This window comes from Pelmatolapia mariae, linkage group LG7 (assembly GCF_036321145.2).
Source record: "Pelmatolapia mariae isolate MD_Pm_ZW linkage group LG7, Pm_UMD_F_2, whole genome shotgun sequence".
Lineage (NCBI taxonomy): Eukaryota > Metazoa > Chordata > Actinopteri > Cichliformes > Cichlidae > Pelmatolapia > Pelmatolapia mariae.
The window spans coordinates 42,936,101-42,954,068 of NC_086233.1; the positions used below are offsets into that span (position 1 = coordinate 42,936,101).

The 17,968-nt window shown below is 39.6% G+C and overlaps 1 protein-coding gene across 1 annotated transcript; it reads left to right on the plus strand.

The window, feature by feature from the left end:
• Nucleotides 1-155: 155 nt before the first annotated feature.
• Nucleotides 156-16,450, plus strand: LOC134631149 (creatine kinase U-type, mitochondrial-like). The gene is made up of 9 exons (XM_063479179.1): nucleotides 156-443; nucleotides 2,120-2,318; nucleotides 7,266-7,361; nucleotides 7,685-7,906; nucleotides 8,549-8,634; nucleotides 10,862-10,985; nucleotides 12,194-12,328; nucleotides 13,373-13,498; nucleotides 15,573-16,450. Exons 1-9 carry the CDS (start codon nucleotides 298-300, stop codon nucleotides 15,684-15,686), a joined length of 1,248 nt encoding a protein of 415 aa, XP_063335249.1. The 5' UTR covers nucleotides 156-297; the 3' UTR covers nucleotides 15,687-16,450.
• Nucleotides 16,451-17,968: the final 1,518 nt, after the last annotated feature.

Below are 17,968 nucleotides of genomic sequence, written 5' to 3' on the forward strand. Positions count from 1 at the left end.
TGAAAAACAAATGATTAAGTCACATTTGGGGGTGAAGGTTACATGTCCTCATTTGCAGGAAGAACATTAGGCGTTTTAATCTTGTGCTTTTATTTTGAAGATGCAGCTGAATTTCCGCTCTCGTCGTGTATTCCTCCATCTTGACGTCGCTGCTTCTCAATCGCACTCCTTTCCATTCCATCAGGGGCACTTCATCACCGACACTCACGTCCACCTGACCCTCCTTCTCCGTGGCCGTGAAAAAAAAGACCGTTCTCATTTTTTTTCAAAACCCAAATACAAGGAGGATTTAAAAAAATGGCAAGCAGTTTCTCGAGAATCCTTTCCTCCAAACGACACATCGGGATCCTGACTTTGGTGGGAGGCTCGGTAACAGCTGGATTTCTCCTCCACCGGGAACATGTTAGCGCCGGAGTGCCTGTTCGCAGGAGGTACCCCGCGAGGTAACGTTTTTTTTCCAATACTACAACAGCTACACACAAATGTAGTCATTATTTTTAGAAGCATTTAGCATAACTTTATCACATATTTTGTGATGCAATGCACAGATTATTAGTTAGAAATGAGCAGCTTTTCAAAACCAATGCGAATCTATATTTTATATTATTTTTCAGTTTTTTGTGAAATATTAATATGTTATTAATATCATTGTTTGCATCAACATAATTAAAATTAATCGTGCAAGAGGCAGCATATAGGGACCACGCATAATCCTAACGTCCTTGCAAAAATACTAGGTTCAGTGATGCTTTGTATGTGAAGTATAATTAGATTTAATATCGCTCATAACCATCGCATATATGCAACCATATGACACAGATCTCTGCTTCCTTCAGCTATAATTGTGCTCCTTGCACCAGCCTGCAGAGTAGATGGTTTAGCGCCATAAATATAGGTTGCATGCAGGCACTCATTGTTATACATGGATACTGGCGGGATCAAAAGACTCGGAGAGGCTGAGGCGGGGTGCGTACGTGTCCCAGTGCACGCCTGCATGCATTAAAAATGCACCACATACACCATATATAGGTTAGTAAATGATTACTGGTATTCTGATATAAAACCCTGCCCACTGTTATACAAGTGGTCACACCTAAAGAGCTCCTGCAGCAGGGGCGTTAACATGATTGGTTCAATGGGGTGGCCCACACGAAATGGGAATATTTAATTATATTTAAATAGAGTGTGGAAAAATCATCTAGACTATATCATTTACTAATATTTCGACCCTTTTTAAAAAAAATAAAAGTCATAATCCTGCTTAAGTGATGGTACGAAAGTTTTCAAATTAGAAGTAGCTAGTGATTATGGTTGAAACCTTGCAGTAATGGTGCAGTAGGTGGTTGCGGTGTGATGGCAAAAAATGTAGACAGATATTGGCATTGCTTCCACATACAATAGGGCTCTAGCCAGATCATCCCTTACAAAGGAATAAATATCCGTCAGATTATTGCAATAAAGAAAACATGCTTGTCTTTGTTTTTTAATCCAAGGACATTTGATTGACAAATAATTTTTCTAGTAAATGGTTCTGAACATACAGTTACACATCTTCTCCACATAAACAGACTACTATTACGGAACCTGTTTTTGTCTAATAAAAATGATGTAAAAAACCATTTAAAAATCGTACACAGAATATTTGCTGTCAAAGACCATAATTTTTGCTGGTCTTTTGACAGCGTTTTCTTTTTTTCCATTAGCGTCTGTGAAAGCCTAAATGCTCATTTGAAAAGCTTGTAGTGTCTAATACAATTCTGCATCCTCTATCATCATGAAATAAATGGCACTTTTACCATCTCATGAATAGTTGATCTTTAACCAAAGAATGCACATTAATGGTGCCGCTGTGCCATGTTTTATAGTACAATGCTCGTGTCCTTCTGTGTCTTACATTAGTGGTGTTTTGTTAGCTGGCAGGGTGTTGTATTAGCAGAAAGTCACAGGTTGACACACAAGTCACTTGCGTACGTGCAATGAAAAACAGTTCCTCGAGTGAGTCACTCATTGTGCCCCTGCTCCAAGGGCAAAAAGTAAACCATCGCCCACACTCCTGCAATTTTTTTCTCTCTCCAATAGCAGCACATTCACATATAATCTTTCATTTGTGTTTGTGCAGTGCGGAGTTCCCAGACCTGCGCAAACACAACAACTGCATGGCCAGTAACCTCACACCTGCAATCTACTCTAAGCTGTGTGATAGAGCCACTCCCAATGGTTTCACACTGGACCAGGCCATCCAGACAGGTGTGGACAACCCTGGGCACCCCTTCATCAAGACCGTTGGCATGGTGGCAGGAGACGAGGAGTCTTATGAGGTCAGACGTCATAGTAACTTTTCGACATACAGGCTTCTTCCTGCATACAAAACATTTTGATGCCAAAACAGGGTTTTGGGTCTAATAGGTTTTAGAAAGAATCACAAGGTAACAGAGAATCCTTCCTTAAGCGGAAGAAGACTCTTTATTATGTACTTGCATATGACGTATGTCCTCGGGTCTTCTCTACCCTGTTAGTGTTCCCACCCTCATTATCAAGTATGTTTTGTGACATACACAGAGTATTACAGTGCCACTGAGGGAGGGTTTTTAGCTGGGACATGTCTTTTGGGATGTCTCAATATCTAAAATGAGGATACTTCAGTACATTTTCATTTTAATTGCCTACTTCATTTAGAAGCTACAGAAATATCTTGGAACTGCTGACAGCGTGTGTGTGTCTTTGAATCTGATATTAACTATGGATCAGGATAACAATCAGTGTTTAATCTGTAATGCTGAAGGTTGCAGGTCAACCATTAGACATTTCTGTTACTTGTGATTGTGTAAGCATTTTCCTTAAACAAGATGAATACATACTTTAGTATTTGCAATGTACCATATACTCCCAGCTTTTGACATGTGTGGGCGTTTCTTTTGAACACTTCAGGGTATGGTGTTACTGACGGATATTTATTCCTTTGTAAGGGATGATCTGAAAAACAAACCTCCAGGTTCATTATGACATCTATAAAGAGAAACTTCACAATTATAATTTACAACTGAGGAGTGCAAGGAGGTCCTACTTCTCTGACATCATCACCAAAAACAGTCATAACGCTCGGGTCCTATTTTCTACAGTTGACAGGCTAACAAACCCTCCTGTGTCAGTGGCAGCTGAACTTCATTCGACCATGGCCTGCAATGACTTTGCCAAATTCTTCACAGAAAAAATCCAAAAGATTAGACAAGCAATTGGTACATCAACAGCAGATCCAGGACATGTACTGTGTCCACCAAAAAACTGTTTAAACACCATCAAACAGTTTCACCCTATTAACAACAAAGACCTGGAGGACATCTTAGGTCAACTGAACTCCTCCTCTTGCTGTTTAGATGTCCTGCCAACAAGTTTTTTCAAAAAGGTCTCAAAGACTTTGGAGTCAGACCTGTTACAGATCATAAACTTTTCTTTAACGTCAGGTGTGTTTCCAGAATCACTAAAAACTGCTGTAATTAAACCTATACTGAAAAAGGACAATCTTGACAAGACACAAATGAATAACTACAGGCCGATCTCAAACCTCCCATTTTTAAGTAAGATCATTGAAAAAGCAGTTTCTCAACAGCTCAATTACTTCTTAACACAGAATAACTGCTATGATGCCTTCCAGTCAGGTTTTAGACAGAACCACAGCACTGAAACCGCTCTGACCAAAGTGTTTAATGACATATGTCTGAATACAGACAGTGGAAAAATGTCAGTCTCAGTTTTACTGGATCTCAGTGCAGCATTTGATACAGTTGACCACAACATATTACTCAAACGACTGGAGAACTGGGCAGGTCTTTCAGGAACTGTACTAAACTGGTTCAAAACATACTTAGAAAACAGGAAATACTTTGTATCAATAGGTAACTTCACATCTGAGCAGACAAGTATCACATGTGGAGTTCCCCAAGGTTCCATCTTGGGACCCCTTCTGTTTAACATCTACATGCTCCCACTGGCACAGATTATAAAGAACAACAAAATAAACTATCATAGCTACGCAGATGACACACAAACATATATCACAATGTCACCAGGAGACCGAGGCCCTGTACAGGCTCTTGGTAAATGCATTGAGGAAATTAATGACTGGTTGTGCCACAATTTTCTCCAGCTAAACAAAAACAAAACTGAAGTAATAGTCTTTGGTGCCAAAGAAAAACGATTACAGGTCACCAGAGAACTTCAATCTATACACCTAAAAACCACCAACCAGGCGAGAAATTTGGGTGTAGTGATGGATGCAGACCTAAACTTAGAAAAACACATTAAGACAATAACAAAATCGGCTTACTATCACCTCAAGAATATTTCAAGGATAAAAGATCTGATGTCTCAACAGGACCTGGAAAAACTAGTCCATGCATTCATCTTTAGCAGGCTTGATTACTGTAACAGCATCTTTACAGGTCTACCTAAAAAATCAGTCAGACAACTACAGCTCATTCAGAACTCTGCTGCTAGAGTCCTCACTAAGACCAAAAAAGTGGACCACATCAGTCCAGCTCTGAGGTCTTTACACTGGCTGCCTGTCCGTCAGAGGATAGACTTTAAAGTTCTGATGCTGGTTTATAAAGCTCTGAATGGTTTAGGACCAAAATACATCAGTGACCTCCTGACCCAGTATGAACCTTCCAGATCCCTCAGGTCATCTGGATCCGGTTTTTTATCAGTTCCCAGAGTCAGAACCAAACACGGAGAAGCTGCATTCAGCTTTTATGCTCCATATATCTGGAACAAACTCCCAGAAAGCCTCAGATCAGCTGAAACACTCAGTTTATTTAAATCCAGGTTGAAGACTCACCTGTTCTCAGCTGCTTTTGAATAAAGCACCAAATCCACACTTTTAAGCTTAAATTTCAAAACTTACATTTTAACTACTGACTTTATCTACTGTTCTGATTTTATCTACTGTTCTGATTTTATCTACTGTTTTGATTTTTGATTTTAAATACTGTTTTGTTTGTTTGTTTGTTTGTTTGTTTGTTTGTTTGTTTGTTTGTTTGTTTGTTTGTTTGTTTGTTTGTTTGTTTGTTTGCTTGCTTGTCTTAATCAATTTTAAATCGTGCTTTTTATTTGTTTTTGTTTTTAATGTCTCTGTAAAGCACTTTGAATCACCTTGTTGTTGAATTGTGCTATATAAATAAACTTGCCTTGCCTTGCCTTACTGTAACACAACAGAATGTCAGTGACTTCTGGTAAAGCAGTTACTCAATTTTCAGAGACAGTCTTTTTAGGATATTTCAGACCCTTCCACTTTTTTCAGTCATAAAATGTTGGCTAGAAGATTGCACTGCGAAAATATGCACACCTTCCTAGTACTGTGTTGGATCCCCTTTTGCCTTCAGAATTGTCTTAGTTCTTTGTGACACAGATTAAACAAGGTGCTGAAAACATTTCTCAAACCATGGTCCATATTGATATGATGGGATCACAGAGTTGCAGTAGATTTGTTGCTACACATCCATATTGTGCAACTCCCATTTCATCACACCGCACAGGTGCTGTATCCGGTTATTAAGTGATGACGTGTAAACCCTGCTTACAGGTCCAAACTCCTACTGATACTGTTGTATCGTTAACGTGTTGCAGGGCTTTGTATCTTGTTCTGTTTAATCTGAACAAACCCCTAAAAATAATGAGAGATCAATGTTGGTCTCTGTGGGTTTTTATTACAGTGAGGGCAATAAGTATTTGATCACCCTGTCATTTTGCAAGTTCTCTTACTTCAACTCGGTAGAATTTTTGAAATTCTATTTTTCATGGATGGTTGGATATTAAACTTTCTTGTAACACCTGGGAGCACAGTAATCATTTTATTAACGGTAAAAGAATTTAGACAGTTTGGACCCGGAAACGGTTTATGACTTCGGACTTAAGAGACTGATAGGACTGGGATCTGGTAACTGTGGAGGCCATTTGAGTTCATGTTCGAAATGATCTGCGGTTTGTGATGTAGCATGTTATCCAGCTGAAATGATCCATCATAAGATGGATCATAAAGAGATGAACATGGTCACCATTAATACTCAAGTAGCCTGTGATCTTTAAATGATCATCTGTTGCCTTACTACCAGGTCAAGGCAGTCTGGCCATTATCCTCATCATTACCAACATCAACAAAGTGTTTTCACTCAGAGAACTGCTGTTCACTGGATATTTTCTTTTTTCACGCCATTCTCTAAAAACCGTAGCGATGGTTGGGGGAACATCCTAGTAGTTCCTGAAATACTCAGCCCGTATTGCACCAATGTTCAAAGTCACTGAAATCATATTTTCTCCCCATTTACGGCAGATATAGTTTTAAGTGTAACAGCCTTTCACACATGCACATGTGCAGTGTATCCAGTTTTTCCTTCCAGATCTTTTTAAGCCTTGTCATCAGCTTTGAGCCACCGTTGGGTCTCTTCAAAGATTTGGGGGGGTTAAAGTCTGAGTTTAGGCTGGGTCTCTCAAGGACAGTCAGAGACTTGTCTTGAAACCAATCCAGCGTTCTCTTGGCTGTTGTTGTGAAAATTGATCCATTGTTGGTCTCAGGTTGCATGCACTCTGGATTAGATTTTCTTTAAAAGCTTCTGTGCATTTGGCTCCATTCTTCCTAGCATCTTCTGAGTTCTCTCCCCACTCTCACCTTCAAAGGGTGATGCTGCCTCTACCATGCCTCACTACTGAAGTACCGATTGGATTTATTCTCATAGAGGAAATCCCCTCTTCCACCAGTTAGTTGAGTGATGTTAGGTATCCAAGTGTATTATATATTTTTCTTTATCTAATGTTCAGAAATAACGCAGCAATTCAAATATTATAATAGGTGCTGTAAAAATTTGCTTAAGTTACTGTTTAGAGCTTGTTTTATGGTAATTAATGATAGTGAACATAAACTGATTCGAACAAACTAATCAACCGCAACATGCATTTTGGAAAACGTATTACCTGCTTTATCAACAAATGACAACAAAATAACAATGATTATATTACTTTAACTTTATCGACTCAGTAATGCATGTGACTCAATTTCACTAATAAATGACCCTCATTGTTCGCTCTACTTGGCTTATCAATCACTCCAGACCAGGCATAAGAAAAATCCTTTTTTAATTATTCCTTTTCAATATTGCTTATTTTAAATGAGCAATAATAAATATTTAAAGAAAAAATAGACTTTTAAAATGAACTCATTAGTAAACCTTATACATGTAATGTCTGAGTATTCTTTATTCCTTTTTCTGGTTTAGGTATTTGCAGACCTTTTGGACCCTGTGATCAAGGAAAGGCACAATGGCTATGACCCCCGCGCCATGAAGCACCCCACTGATCTGGATTCTAGCAAGGTATTACTAACACTGACAGTGCCTGAAGTAGTATTTTACTCTGTAGGCTGGGTATTTGAAAGCAAAATTTGCAAAAAGCATCAAAAAATTCAGAACTACTCATTTTACTCTAAATATGTACGTTTAAATTGTGAAGGCAAAGTGCCTAGTTAGATTTCTATCTCTCTTTATATACTACTATAACCAGTCTAGAGAAGTACAAACTTCTTCAAAATTCTTCCTCCTCCTCACCTCTTATTTCTTTCACTGTTTTTTTTTTTAATACATCATATGATCTGATTTACCTGCACAGGTAGCCTTAAACCACCCCATCTTTGTTTCAGATCCAGTCAGGTCTTTTCGATGAGCGATATGTGTTGTCGTCCAGGGTGAGGACAGGCCGCAGCATCCGCGGCCTGAGCCTGCCACCCGCCTGCACCAGGGCAGAGCGCAGGGAGGTGGAGAGAGTGGTGGTGGATGCCCTGTCTGGCCTGAAGGGTGACCTAACGGGGAAGTACTACAGTCTCACCCAAATGACAGAAAAGGAGCAGCAACAGCTCATTGATGTGAGTGATGATGTCATGCTGTTGACTCATTTGGAATTTGCATTTGGAAAAAGTCAAGTTTTAGCTACCTCTGCTCTCATTTAATTATTTGTATATTTGTCTTAGAGAAAACATCCTGTATTTTGTAACTTAATGTATACAATTTCACATTGGAAACCAAAGCTATACTAAAGCATTATATTTTATTTACTACATTTGACAGGTGTTCTATAAGGAAAGATATATGTTCAGTGCCATTGTCTGTTTGCTTGTCTTTTAGCAAGTGTACTTACCAATAGAATTGCATCAAACTTGGCAGAAAGACGAAGCAAAAGAATAACCCATTTCATTTTGGTGCAGATCCAGACTAAAATTGCAAAACTGATACTTGGCCTTGGCAGAAGATGCATTCTCTCATTTTTGTACTTCATATAGTTAGCCTGAAAGAAATGATCCGTCAGTTGATCACATATTTATAAGCTGGAATATTTTAGCACACTTAATTAGTTATTGTGTTGATTGAAGATATTATTTCTAATGTTCTGATGTTGTTTATATTTGTAATTAGTTCTAATTTCTTGATCCCATTTTGTTTTCTTAACCAACAAACGCTCTGGACTTAGCTGAGTATAAATCATCCTTTTTTTTCTGTATTTCTAACAGGACCACTTCTTGTTTGACAAGCCGGTGTCCCCGCTCCTCACATGTGCAGGGATGGCTCGTGACTGGCCAGATGCCCGTGGTATTTGGTAAGTGGATAAGAAATGTTTCTGGCTGGTAAACAAAACTTTTTCATCTATTTAATTCCAGAAATAAAGAGATCCTAAATACTTTGTTAAAGGTTCATGTAGATCAGAGAGGTCAAACCTGTTTTACATTGTAGGCCAAATAACATGTCCCACTTTGACCTGAGGTGGACCAGAACAGTGAAACTCCCCTTTCTGTCAGAATAAAGAAGTTTAACTACACATTTAATCTCTGAGCTATCATAATATACCAAAAAAGAAGTGCAACAACAGTATATCTCACTTTTTCTACATGATAAAGAAATGCTGCTGTAGTAAATGAAAGAAATCTGCCAGAGAGACTCTATGACTCTATTTTTTTCCCTCTGTGCATCCACTGTAAAAAACAGAAATTTGTATAGGAGATACACAGAACAGAATTTTTCTGCCATTTGATTTTTTTGTCTAATCTTTAATTACTTTGGTGTAGTATGATTGGACTTTATCAGGCAGAAAAGCTACAAAATGTATTGAAATACAGTTGTTTCAAAAAAGATTGCCCTATTTCACATTTTCCAGAGGGGTCTAGTGGGCCGGACGGCGTCTTTGCCGCAGCGATTCTGGCCTCTGGTCCTTATGTTTTTTACCCCTGATTTAGATCATTGCTGTGTACTGGTTGACTAATCTTGTATTTATATTTAAGAATAACATTTTCTTCTTTTCTGAGGGATGACAGTGACACAGTGTTTGGAGGTGACCCACTATGATATTTAATTAATGTTTTTCTTTAGTGCTACAAACTGGAAGTGGGTCATACAAACAGTTATGTAACGTGTTTCTCCCAAGTGAGGCCACTCTTTTAGTCCTTAATGATTAGTTTTCATATTTAACAGTTTTCTAAATAAAGAAGGGCCTTTTTTTGTCTCTGTTTTTGGCGTTTCTCTGTCACTGATCCTTGGTAGAGGTGTATTAGCAATGTGGAAAATGCTCCCTCAGCACTGAGTTTCAGCATGTACTCAGGAATAACCCAGTGCAACGTGTCAGCCAGCCAAAATCAATCACCAGCCTCCCTCCTCTCTCCCTCTGCCAGCCGTATCAGCCAACCTGTCCTCAGCTCTCCTTAATAATTCACCTTCACGTCATTCCTTCATCATCTCTTCTTTCAGGAGCTCAGCTTTCTGTTTTTCTGGCTCTCTGAGCTTTTCTTTTTTTTCACTAACCTTATGTTCAGCTCTGCTGTGAATCGTTTTGCTTATTTTTTAATCCTTTTTGCTTCTGTTCCGTGTTCTTTTTCTTCCTTTTTATTGCATTCTCCTTCTCTCTATCTCTCTCCCCACCCTTTTTAAATGTCTGCCACCATTAAGGAAATAAGCACAGAGAAAAGACTACCTCAGAGTAGTCTTATGCGTTGACTTAAAATTTTATAACATTATGCATAAAAAGTTGGCACTTCTAATGACTCATACTGTGGGTGCCTTTCTTTGAGGGAGTCTTTTCTTGAAGTGACGTGTACAGTAGGTCACGTATAGTTGGTACTGAACATTAGTATATAGAATATATATTCTCCGGAGTACAATCAGTGTGCACTTCGTAATAGCTTTTGACAGTCTTCAGTCTGGAATAGGAACATGCATCTGTGCAGTCATGCTTATATCTTCAGAAGTATAAATATTAATGTGAATAAACACTTGTTTGTATCACTGACAGGCTTGACTCTTTATCAGGTAGACTTTACTTTCTTTTATCTGTTTAATAACATGTCTGCTTTCTTTAGCGTTTCATTGAAACCTTGACAAAGCAGTAGTAAAGGACTTAGGGGTGGGGGTTCAGATAATTAGATAATCATAATAATGGTCAGATAATTCTCCAGTTTGAAACATAGCATGTCCAAGCTTTACAAAATAGACTCAATATTTTATTCAGTCTGATTAATACGAGTGAATGAGCCCATAAACTCGTCAGGAAAGTGTTTAAAGAGGTCAAGACTGAAGGCTGTTTTCCTATAAACGTCTATAGGACCAAAGGTCTTCTTTACAACCATAGCTATCATGGTTTGGAGGCCTTCAGGTAGAATGCAGGGTTAAGGCACCTCTGGATCGGCTTTATTTTCCAGCCCATAACCATCTGGGTTTTTTTTACTGTCTATAGTCTGTCCACTTCTTCTTTATATGCTAGTGCAAATACAGAAACTGGGCAACCATCAACCACAAACATGAATACTGTATAATCTATGTCCTTAATCTATGCGCAGGCACAACAATGAGAAGACATTCCTGATTTGGGTCAATGAGGAGGATCACACAAGAGTCATCTCTATGGAGAAGGGAGGAAACATGAAGAGAGTCTTTGAGAGGTTCTGCAGAGGCCTGAAGGAGGTAAGACTGTGTTTGTGTATGCAAGGGGATAATTTGAAACAGCTTAAGGAGAAAAGAACTAAATAGAGAATTTGGGGGGTTGAGCAGGCATGGTGTTTTTCTCCGTTGTGATCTCTGTGCAAATGTGATCCTGGACCATAAGAAATTACTGCCAGCAAATCTAACACACTGCACGATGTTGGCTGTGTGTGATTTAATAAAAGTATTGGATATTAAATTTGATAATGGTAGACTGTGGGTCTGCTGCAGTTTGATGGCTTTATGGATTTAATAAACCTAGCAAGTTAATTAATACAGTCTAAAAGCATCACTGTAGAGAATTCTTACAGAATGGAAAAAACTGCTTACACTAGACTTTGACTTCACATGTAGACAGATGCCCAAAAATGGTTGGGCAAACATAAACTGTTTATGTCCTGATGCATACTCATTCACCCAGGTAAGGAAAGAGGATGTACATGTCACCCTGTCCAGGAAGTTTATGTTCTCATAATGAGGGTTTACACATCCTGAACAGGGAGGAACACTGAGTGGGGAGATTTACGTGAAAAGGGAAAGACCATCTCTGAATGAAGCAGGGGGGCCTAAGGGTACTTATTTCACCATCTTACAATGCTGTGATTGCAGCCATTCCTCAACTCTGTGAATGGTACTCATGGCCATTGATCAGTGGTTGTTGATCAGTGGTCATGACAATTTCCATATTAATCATCAAGAAACTGATCTCACAGCATGTTGTTTGCCAGTGGTGCTAGTTTCAGTCAGTCTGCAGAGGTACTTTTTAGGTTGGAGAAACCTGCAGTCAGCTGAGACTGAAGAAGTCAGACAGCGAGCTGAAACAAAATGTTTCCCCCACTGAAAACACCATGTCCAGATGAATACAATCAACTTTTTGGGATAAACTGTTTATCCAAAAGCAGGCCAAATTCCCCTTTTGAGAAAGCACTAAAGACAAGCAATACAACATCTGGGGCTTTTATGTACTAAATGTGTGAGGGCCCTGAACAGCACTCCTTGGCTCTACATTAGCACTGGGTTATCTGTCATTCCACTCCCACCAGAGTTCATTGAACAGTTATAGAAGTTGAGCAACTCCCTATTCTTTTCTTGTCAGCCACAAAATATGAAAACTCAAAGGTGTGGCAGTTATTGCAGTCTGGGAGTGAAACACACTCACTGTCTTGTTTGACTCCATATTCCTCTGTTAGGTGGAGCGTCTGATCCAGGAGAGAGGCTGGGAATTTATGTGGAACGAGAGGCTTGGTTACGTCCTTACCTGCCCCTCAAACCTGGGCACAGGACTGAGGGCCGGTGTCCACGTCAAGCTGCCCCTGCTGAGCAAGGTGAGTTTAACTCCATACGTGTGTTTCCATACATGTGTTTTATTGGGTTTTGCGGTCACATTTAAAGCACAAGATTTGCACTGTGTATGGTTTTTTAAAATTAAGCTAATAAGGATTTCCCGAGTGCCGTTAAACAGACTCAGGACATTTTAGCACATCTTCATTATGTTACATTATTAATTTTGTTCACAAAAACTATCAAAAATTATTAACTTGTTGTCTGATGTGTACCTTTTTTTGCTCAATAACAGCCTGCACTTTTTGTTGTAGTTTTCAAAAGTCTCACATGTCTCCTGAGCAATCCCAAACAACTGTTCTTTGATGAATCTCTCAAGCTCCTCCAGATTTGATGGTCTTCTTCCACCGATCTTGGTCTTCAGTTCATTCCAGATTTTCAATACCCTTCACTTTGGTCTTCTGGAGGTAGTTCTTCAGCAGGAGCGACATGTTTTGGGTTGTTGTCAAGTTGGAAGACAAAGCAACGATCCTCAAGCAATTACTACTTGAAGTTTTCTTGCAAAATCTTCTTTCTTCATGTTTCCTTCCACCTTGACAAGATTCCCACTTCCCACAGCATAATACTCCCATCTGTGTGTTTCACTGTGGGGATGGTGTTCTCTTCTCCAGAATTAAGTTTTTATTGGTCTGCAACCTTGAAGTCCATTCCTGTGCATGGCTCTAGCGATTGTCTTCTTTGAGACTACAGTTCCTGACCCCAGAACAACTTGGGAGTTGTTCTGGGGTTTTTAGACACATCTCTCTTGTTCTTGTTCTTCTTTCCAGAGTCTTTGAAATCTTTCACTTCCTACCTCTGCAAGGCTTGTTCTGCGCTGTGTTGCTCTCTGTGAATTTGTTGATGATACTTCACTCTTCTTGACACTTTAAAACACTGTGATAACTTTGGATATCCATCGTCTGCTTTGTGAACATCATCAATTCTTTTCTCAAGTCTACAAAAGGAATCTTTAGATTAATTCACCCTTAATAATATTGTGGTTGGTGATTTGAAATGGCGTGAAATAACTCCTCTCTGCTTCATCCCAGGATCCTCGCTTCAGTAAGATCCTGGACAACCTGCGTCTGCAGAAGCGAGGGACAGGCGGTGTGGATACTGCAGCTGTGGGTGGTGTGTTTGACATCTCCAACCTAGACCGCCTGGGACAGTCTGAGGTAGGGTAAATGAATTGTGTGGCTACGTCCCTAACCTTTAAGTACACCGCAGATATTACCTGTCAAACCGTTTTTCCTGGTGTTGTTCATTAACCACAAATACCTCGATAAATTATCCCGGAATAAGCAAAGACAATGCTTTCTCAGTGAGGCTAAAAAAAGCTAACCATCTTAACCATGTTACCTAGAAAATATGAGCACAATGTAAACTGTTGCTAAACAAATATTTTGTGAGTTGGATTATTTGGAGTACAGTTTAATCAGTTTTTCAGACAAAGTATAGCTGGAGCTATTTTTCACAACTGCAAAAGCATAAGAGGAGCTTCTTGTTTGGCCTGTACATGTAATCTGTCTCCGTTATGTCCTTGGCCTCAGTGTCACATGGGTACAGTACAATAGAGGAGCTCTCTATTGTGGTGAGTGCATGGTTGTGTGTTTTATTCTGATGACATGCAGAGGAGGCGGGGGCTCTTTGTTGTTGCTGGGTGAAATGCAGTGTACAAATTAGCCTTCAGTTTGGTACAGATTAGGAATCACTCATCTAATTTTCTTTCTTTAAAATATTGTCTGATTATTGAAAGGCTTGGGAGCTGACCTCCAAGGGCGGAGTCAGTGAGTTAAGGAAAGAGAAAATCTGAATGAGGATGGAGGAATGAGAGAATTGTAAGCAGTTGGGGAAAAGTGCAGAAGGACTACAAGGAGGTGTTCCTCTTTAAGCCCGTGTTAACAAAAACAGATTTCAGTCTGATATGTTGGTGCCTTTTAAAACACTCAAGGTCACCTTATAACGCAAATAAAATAAACATTAAAATCACAAACGTGTGCAGAAGTTTGAGGAAGTAAAATTAACTCGGATGCTTTTTACCCCTCAGTCATAAAAGGCTGATGGAGAATTAGACGCAAGTTCGTTAGTGTGATAACACAAAAACAAGGCCACATAGGAGTTTGAAGTTCATACCAGGGGTGCTTCGACTGAGCCTTGGACAAGTTCAAATCTCGGTGACCTTGACCTCAAGGTCAAAGGTCAGGTTTTCAGAAAATCTTATGAATGAGATAACATGAGACCAAGGCAACGTACGATTTTGAAACTGATACCATAGGTGTGTCTACTAAGTATTGTTGTTGTTGAATTAATATGATATAATATACAGAATTTAGAAACACTAAATAAAATAAATATTTAGTAATCCTCATTTTAATTTAAAAAAAAACCAAACAGTTCTGCGGGTACTTGAAAGTTTCTTGTTAGTTTTTAGGCACTCAGCAGGTTGTAATTTGACACAGACATGACATCACTGTGAGGACACTGCTGTGTGACACAACAGAATATAAAGTATCTATCAGGACAGGCTGAAGCTATCCCAGCTGCATATAGTGAGAACACAGAGACAAACAAAGATTCATGCTCACAGCCACTTTGGAACCACACACTATCCTAATGTCTTTGGACTATGGGAAGAAGCCTGAATACCAAGAGAGAAGCAACACAGACACACAATTCAAACCCAGGTCCTTCTTGATGCAAGGTGACTGTTCTACACTGTTGCATCGTCCTGCTGTGAAAATATATAAATATTTCTGGGTTGTGTGTTATAGCTCAGCCCATGTGAACATTTGAGAAGTGCCTGTTTTTGAGGTGGGCTGTACTTACATAGCACTAGAGGAGGCACACATTCTGCGTCTTAACTGAGCCATAAGACAGAATCAACAAGAGTACAGGCTGCTTGTATTTATATCTGCTCATCCCTATTTGGTAGTTTGCACTTTGGTTGTGAAGGGTTTGTTTATAGCTGCAGACTGTTTTGTATCTTCAGCCACTGACAGCATTCAAAGAAAAAGCTGCTAGAAGTACCCTGTATTAGGCTTTCACTATTTTATTTGTTTTAAGATACAAAAGTTTTCTGGTCATGTTAATAATTTCTGTCTTGTGTGGCTTACCAAACACAAATGTGACTTGGCTTTGACCTTGATAAAATTACTCTTCCTTATTGCAAAAATAGTGTCTACTTTTTTATGTTCTGTGCACTTTCCTGTTCACTTTTGTTACTAAAATGTGGCATGTCCATCCTCTCAGGTCCAGCTGGTGCAGACAGTGATTGATGGCGTCAACTACCTAATTGAGTGTGAGAAGAGGCTGGAGAGAGGCCAGGACATCAAGGTGCCCTCACCCATCAAGCTGTCTAAGTAGACACTGATCCCTCACCTCCCCACACAGACCTCTGGGCACACACACATGCACAAATTCCTCTCTCTCTGTGCCCATAGATATTACAAATATCTATGTCATCGCCTCATTTATTACTACTAATTACACCATCCCACCCCACAGCATACCTCTCTAGAATATAATCTCCTTATATTAGACGTAGCTTCAGGGTCCCAGAACTGCTTTGGGCCTAAGTGAGTGAAGCCTATTGCAGTAAATTCAAAGTTTGATTTAAGCTTAAATCTAAATCCTGCTCTAAGATAGCAGTGGATACGAATAAGGATGCACAAATTATGGGGCTGTTATAAGATGCCCTTTTCTGCATGGCCCAGCATCTCTGGCTCTCCTATTAAAGCACTCCTCAGCCTGCCCAAACCTGGCTTACTCCCTTCCTGTCGCATGTCCTGTACACACATCCCCTTTCCTCTCATCTCTGTAGTTTCACTGTTCATGCCTATTAGCTAGTGCTTGTGTAGTTCATCCATCTGTGCTCACCGTGGAGGGTGGATTGTGTGTACATAGTTTACTTTAACTGTTCTGAAGTGGTTTGAATGTAGACCAACAAGCTGAAGACAGAAGACTCTTGTGTTCTCCAGATGAGTCGGTTGTTTGGTGACATGCTGGTGTCAGATTATAATTCACACTGGTCCAGTTAAGCTCTGTACTGTATGCTACTGAAGCAATATCATTTGAGTTTATAACTGAATGTCACGCTCTAATGTCTTTTATTAAAGAAATCATCTATTTAACAGTATTTGCTCCACTGTCTGTCTCTTATTTTTTTTATGTTTTTTGGGTCCTATGTGAGCTAAATGCAATTTCTTTGGTGTTTTCTACAAATATGAAGCCAGAGCTTTGAGTAACCATGGTAACCAAGCTTGCGTGGCATGATTTCTATCAGTGTGGTTGCATAGTGTCATGTGACAATGTTTAGTTGGAAGCATAACAAAACTGTATTATGTTTAAGAGGTCAGTACACGGGGTTCATATTCTCACATGGAGCCCAGACCTGGAAAACAACAATATGTTGAGTGATTAAATATTTTAGCTCACCTGCAGGAACTTTTATTTCAAAGAGATGGTATAATGGGGACAAAAGACCAGTCATAGGTAGCCCATGGTGGCCTACTTGAATAGGGCTGGGTATCGTCACTGATTTCTAGAATCGATTCGTTTCCGATTCACAAGGTCCCGAATCGATTCGATCCACGATTCGATTCAATTCGATTCGATTCGATTCAATTAAATTCGATTTGAATCTGGGAAATTTTGACAGTCAGAAATATTATAATTCAGATCAGTACATTTACATATTTTTGTATCTATAAAAAGGAAGCTGACACACGCAAGACTTTATCAAAGGTGTAAGCGTCACAGCAGACGCCTTTGTGTCAAAGTAGCTGAAGATAAAACGCAGAAAAACATGAAGGTGATTTTCCTGGCCTGGGATTTTATAAAAATATTCTGCAGTACATCAAAAACGAAAGAAAATCATTAATCAACATATGAACATTACCTCTGACGTTACAGCGGTTTTATTAGACACACGGCTAAGCGTTTTGCATTTTGCATAATTTTAAAAAGTTTAAATTTGTTCAGTATTGAACGGCAGAAATTAGGTTTTCTTTTCGGAAGTATCTATAACGAAAAAAAAAAACAGCGGCCGACAGCGCTGTAAACAACAGTAGACTTGTGTGTAACAAGCAAGCGAATAATGCAGAAAACAGATTTTTAGACGGGAAACTGTTCTTGAAGTACAGAGAGAGAGAGAGAGAGCTGTGCATGACGTGTGATTTTATCGTGGGTGAAGCAAAACAGTAACAGTCAGAGTGATTTCATGACGATGTTTATGTGAAGCGTAGTTTGGATCTTCTTTTGTTGCTGGTTCGGTCAATATTGTTTGGAGAGAGATCAAACTAACAGCTTTAGAATCAGCGCAAAAAGGGCGTGAACACAAAGCGCGGACCCGCCGAAACATCAGAATCAGCGAGCTGTCGGCTTTCAGCCCCGACCGTGTCCGTGCTGCTGTTGTGCCAGAAAGTGATTGCCGTCCGCGGGAGCGCGCGCAGCCGCTTAAAGCTGCAGCGCCCGTCAGCAGGGTGAGAAAGGCGACATCTCACTGATTCTGATCCGCGGGTCCGCGCTGTGTGTTTACGTCCTTGTGCAGAATCCGTGTACCTGCTCTCATTTTCTGTCTTAGCTGTTTGGTGGTTGTTGAAATTTTGTGAGGTTTCACCTGAGATTCTGGCGTTTCGGGCAAAATA

What these genes read in the sequence shown, in the direction of transcription:
- LOC134631149 (XM_063479179.1), top strand. Translation starts at nt 298, where the DNA reads ATGGCAAGCAGTTTCTCGAGAATCCTTTCCTCCAAACGACACATCGGG. An exon ending in CTGATCTGGATTCTAGCAAG is followed by an intron (nt 7,362 to 7,684) that starts GTATTACTAACA and finishes TCTTTGTTTCAG; the next exon opens with ATCCAGTCAGGTCTTTTCGA. An exon ending in AGCAGCAACAGCTCATTGAT is followed by an intron (nt 7,907 to 8,548) that starts GTGAGTGATGAT and finishes TATTTCTAACAG; the next exon opens with GACCACTTCTTGTTTGACAA.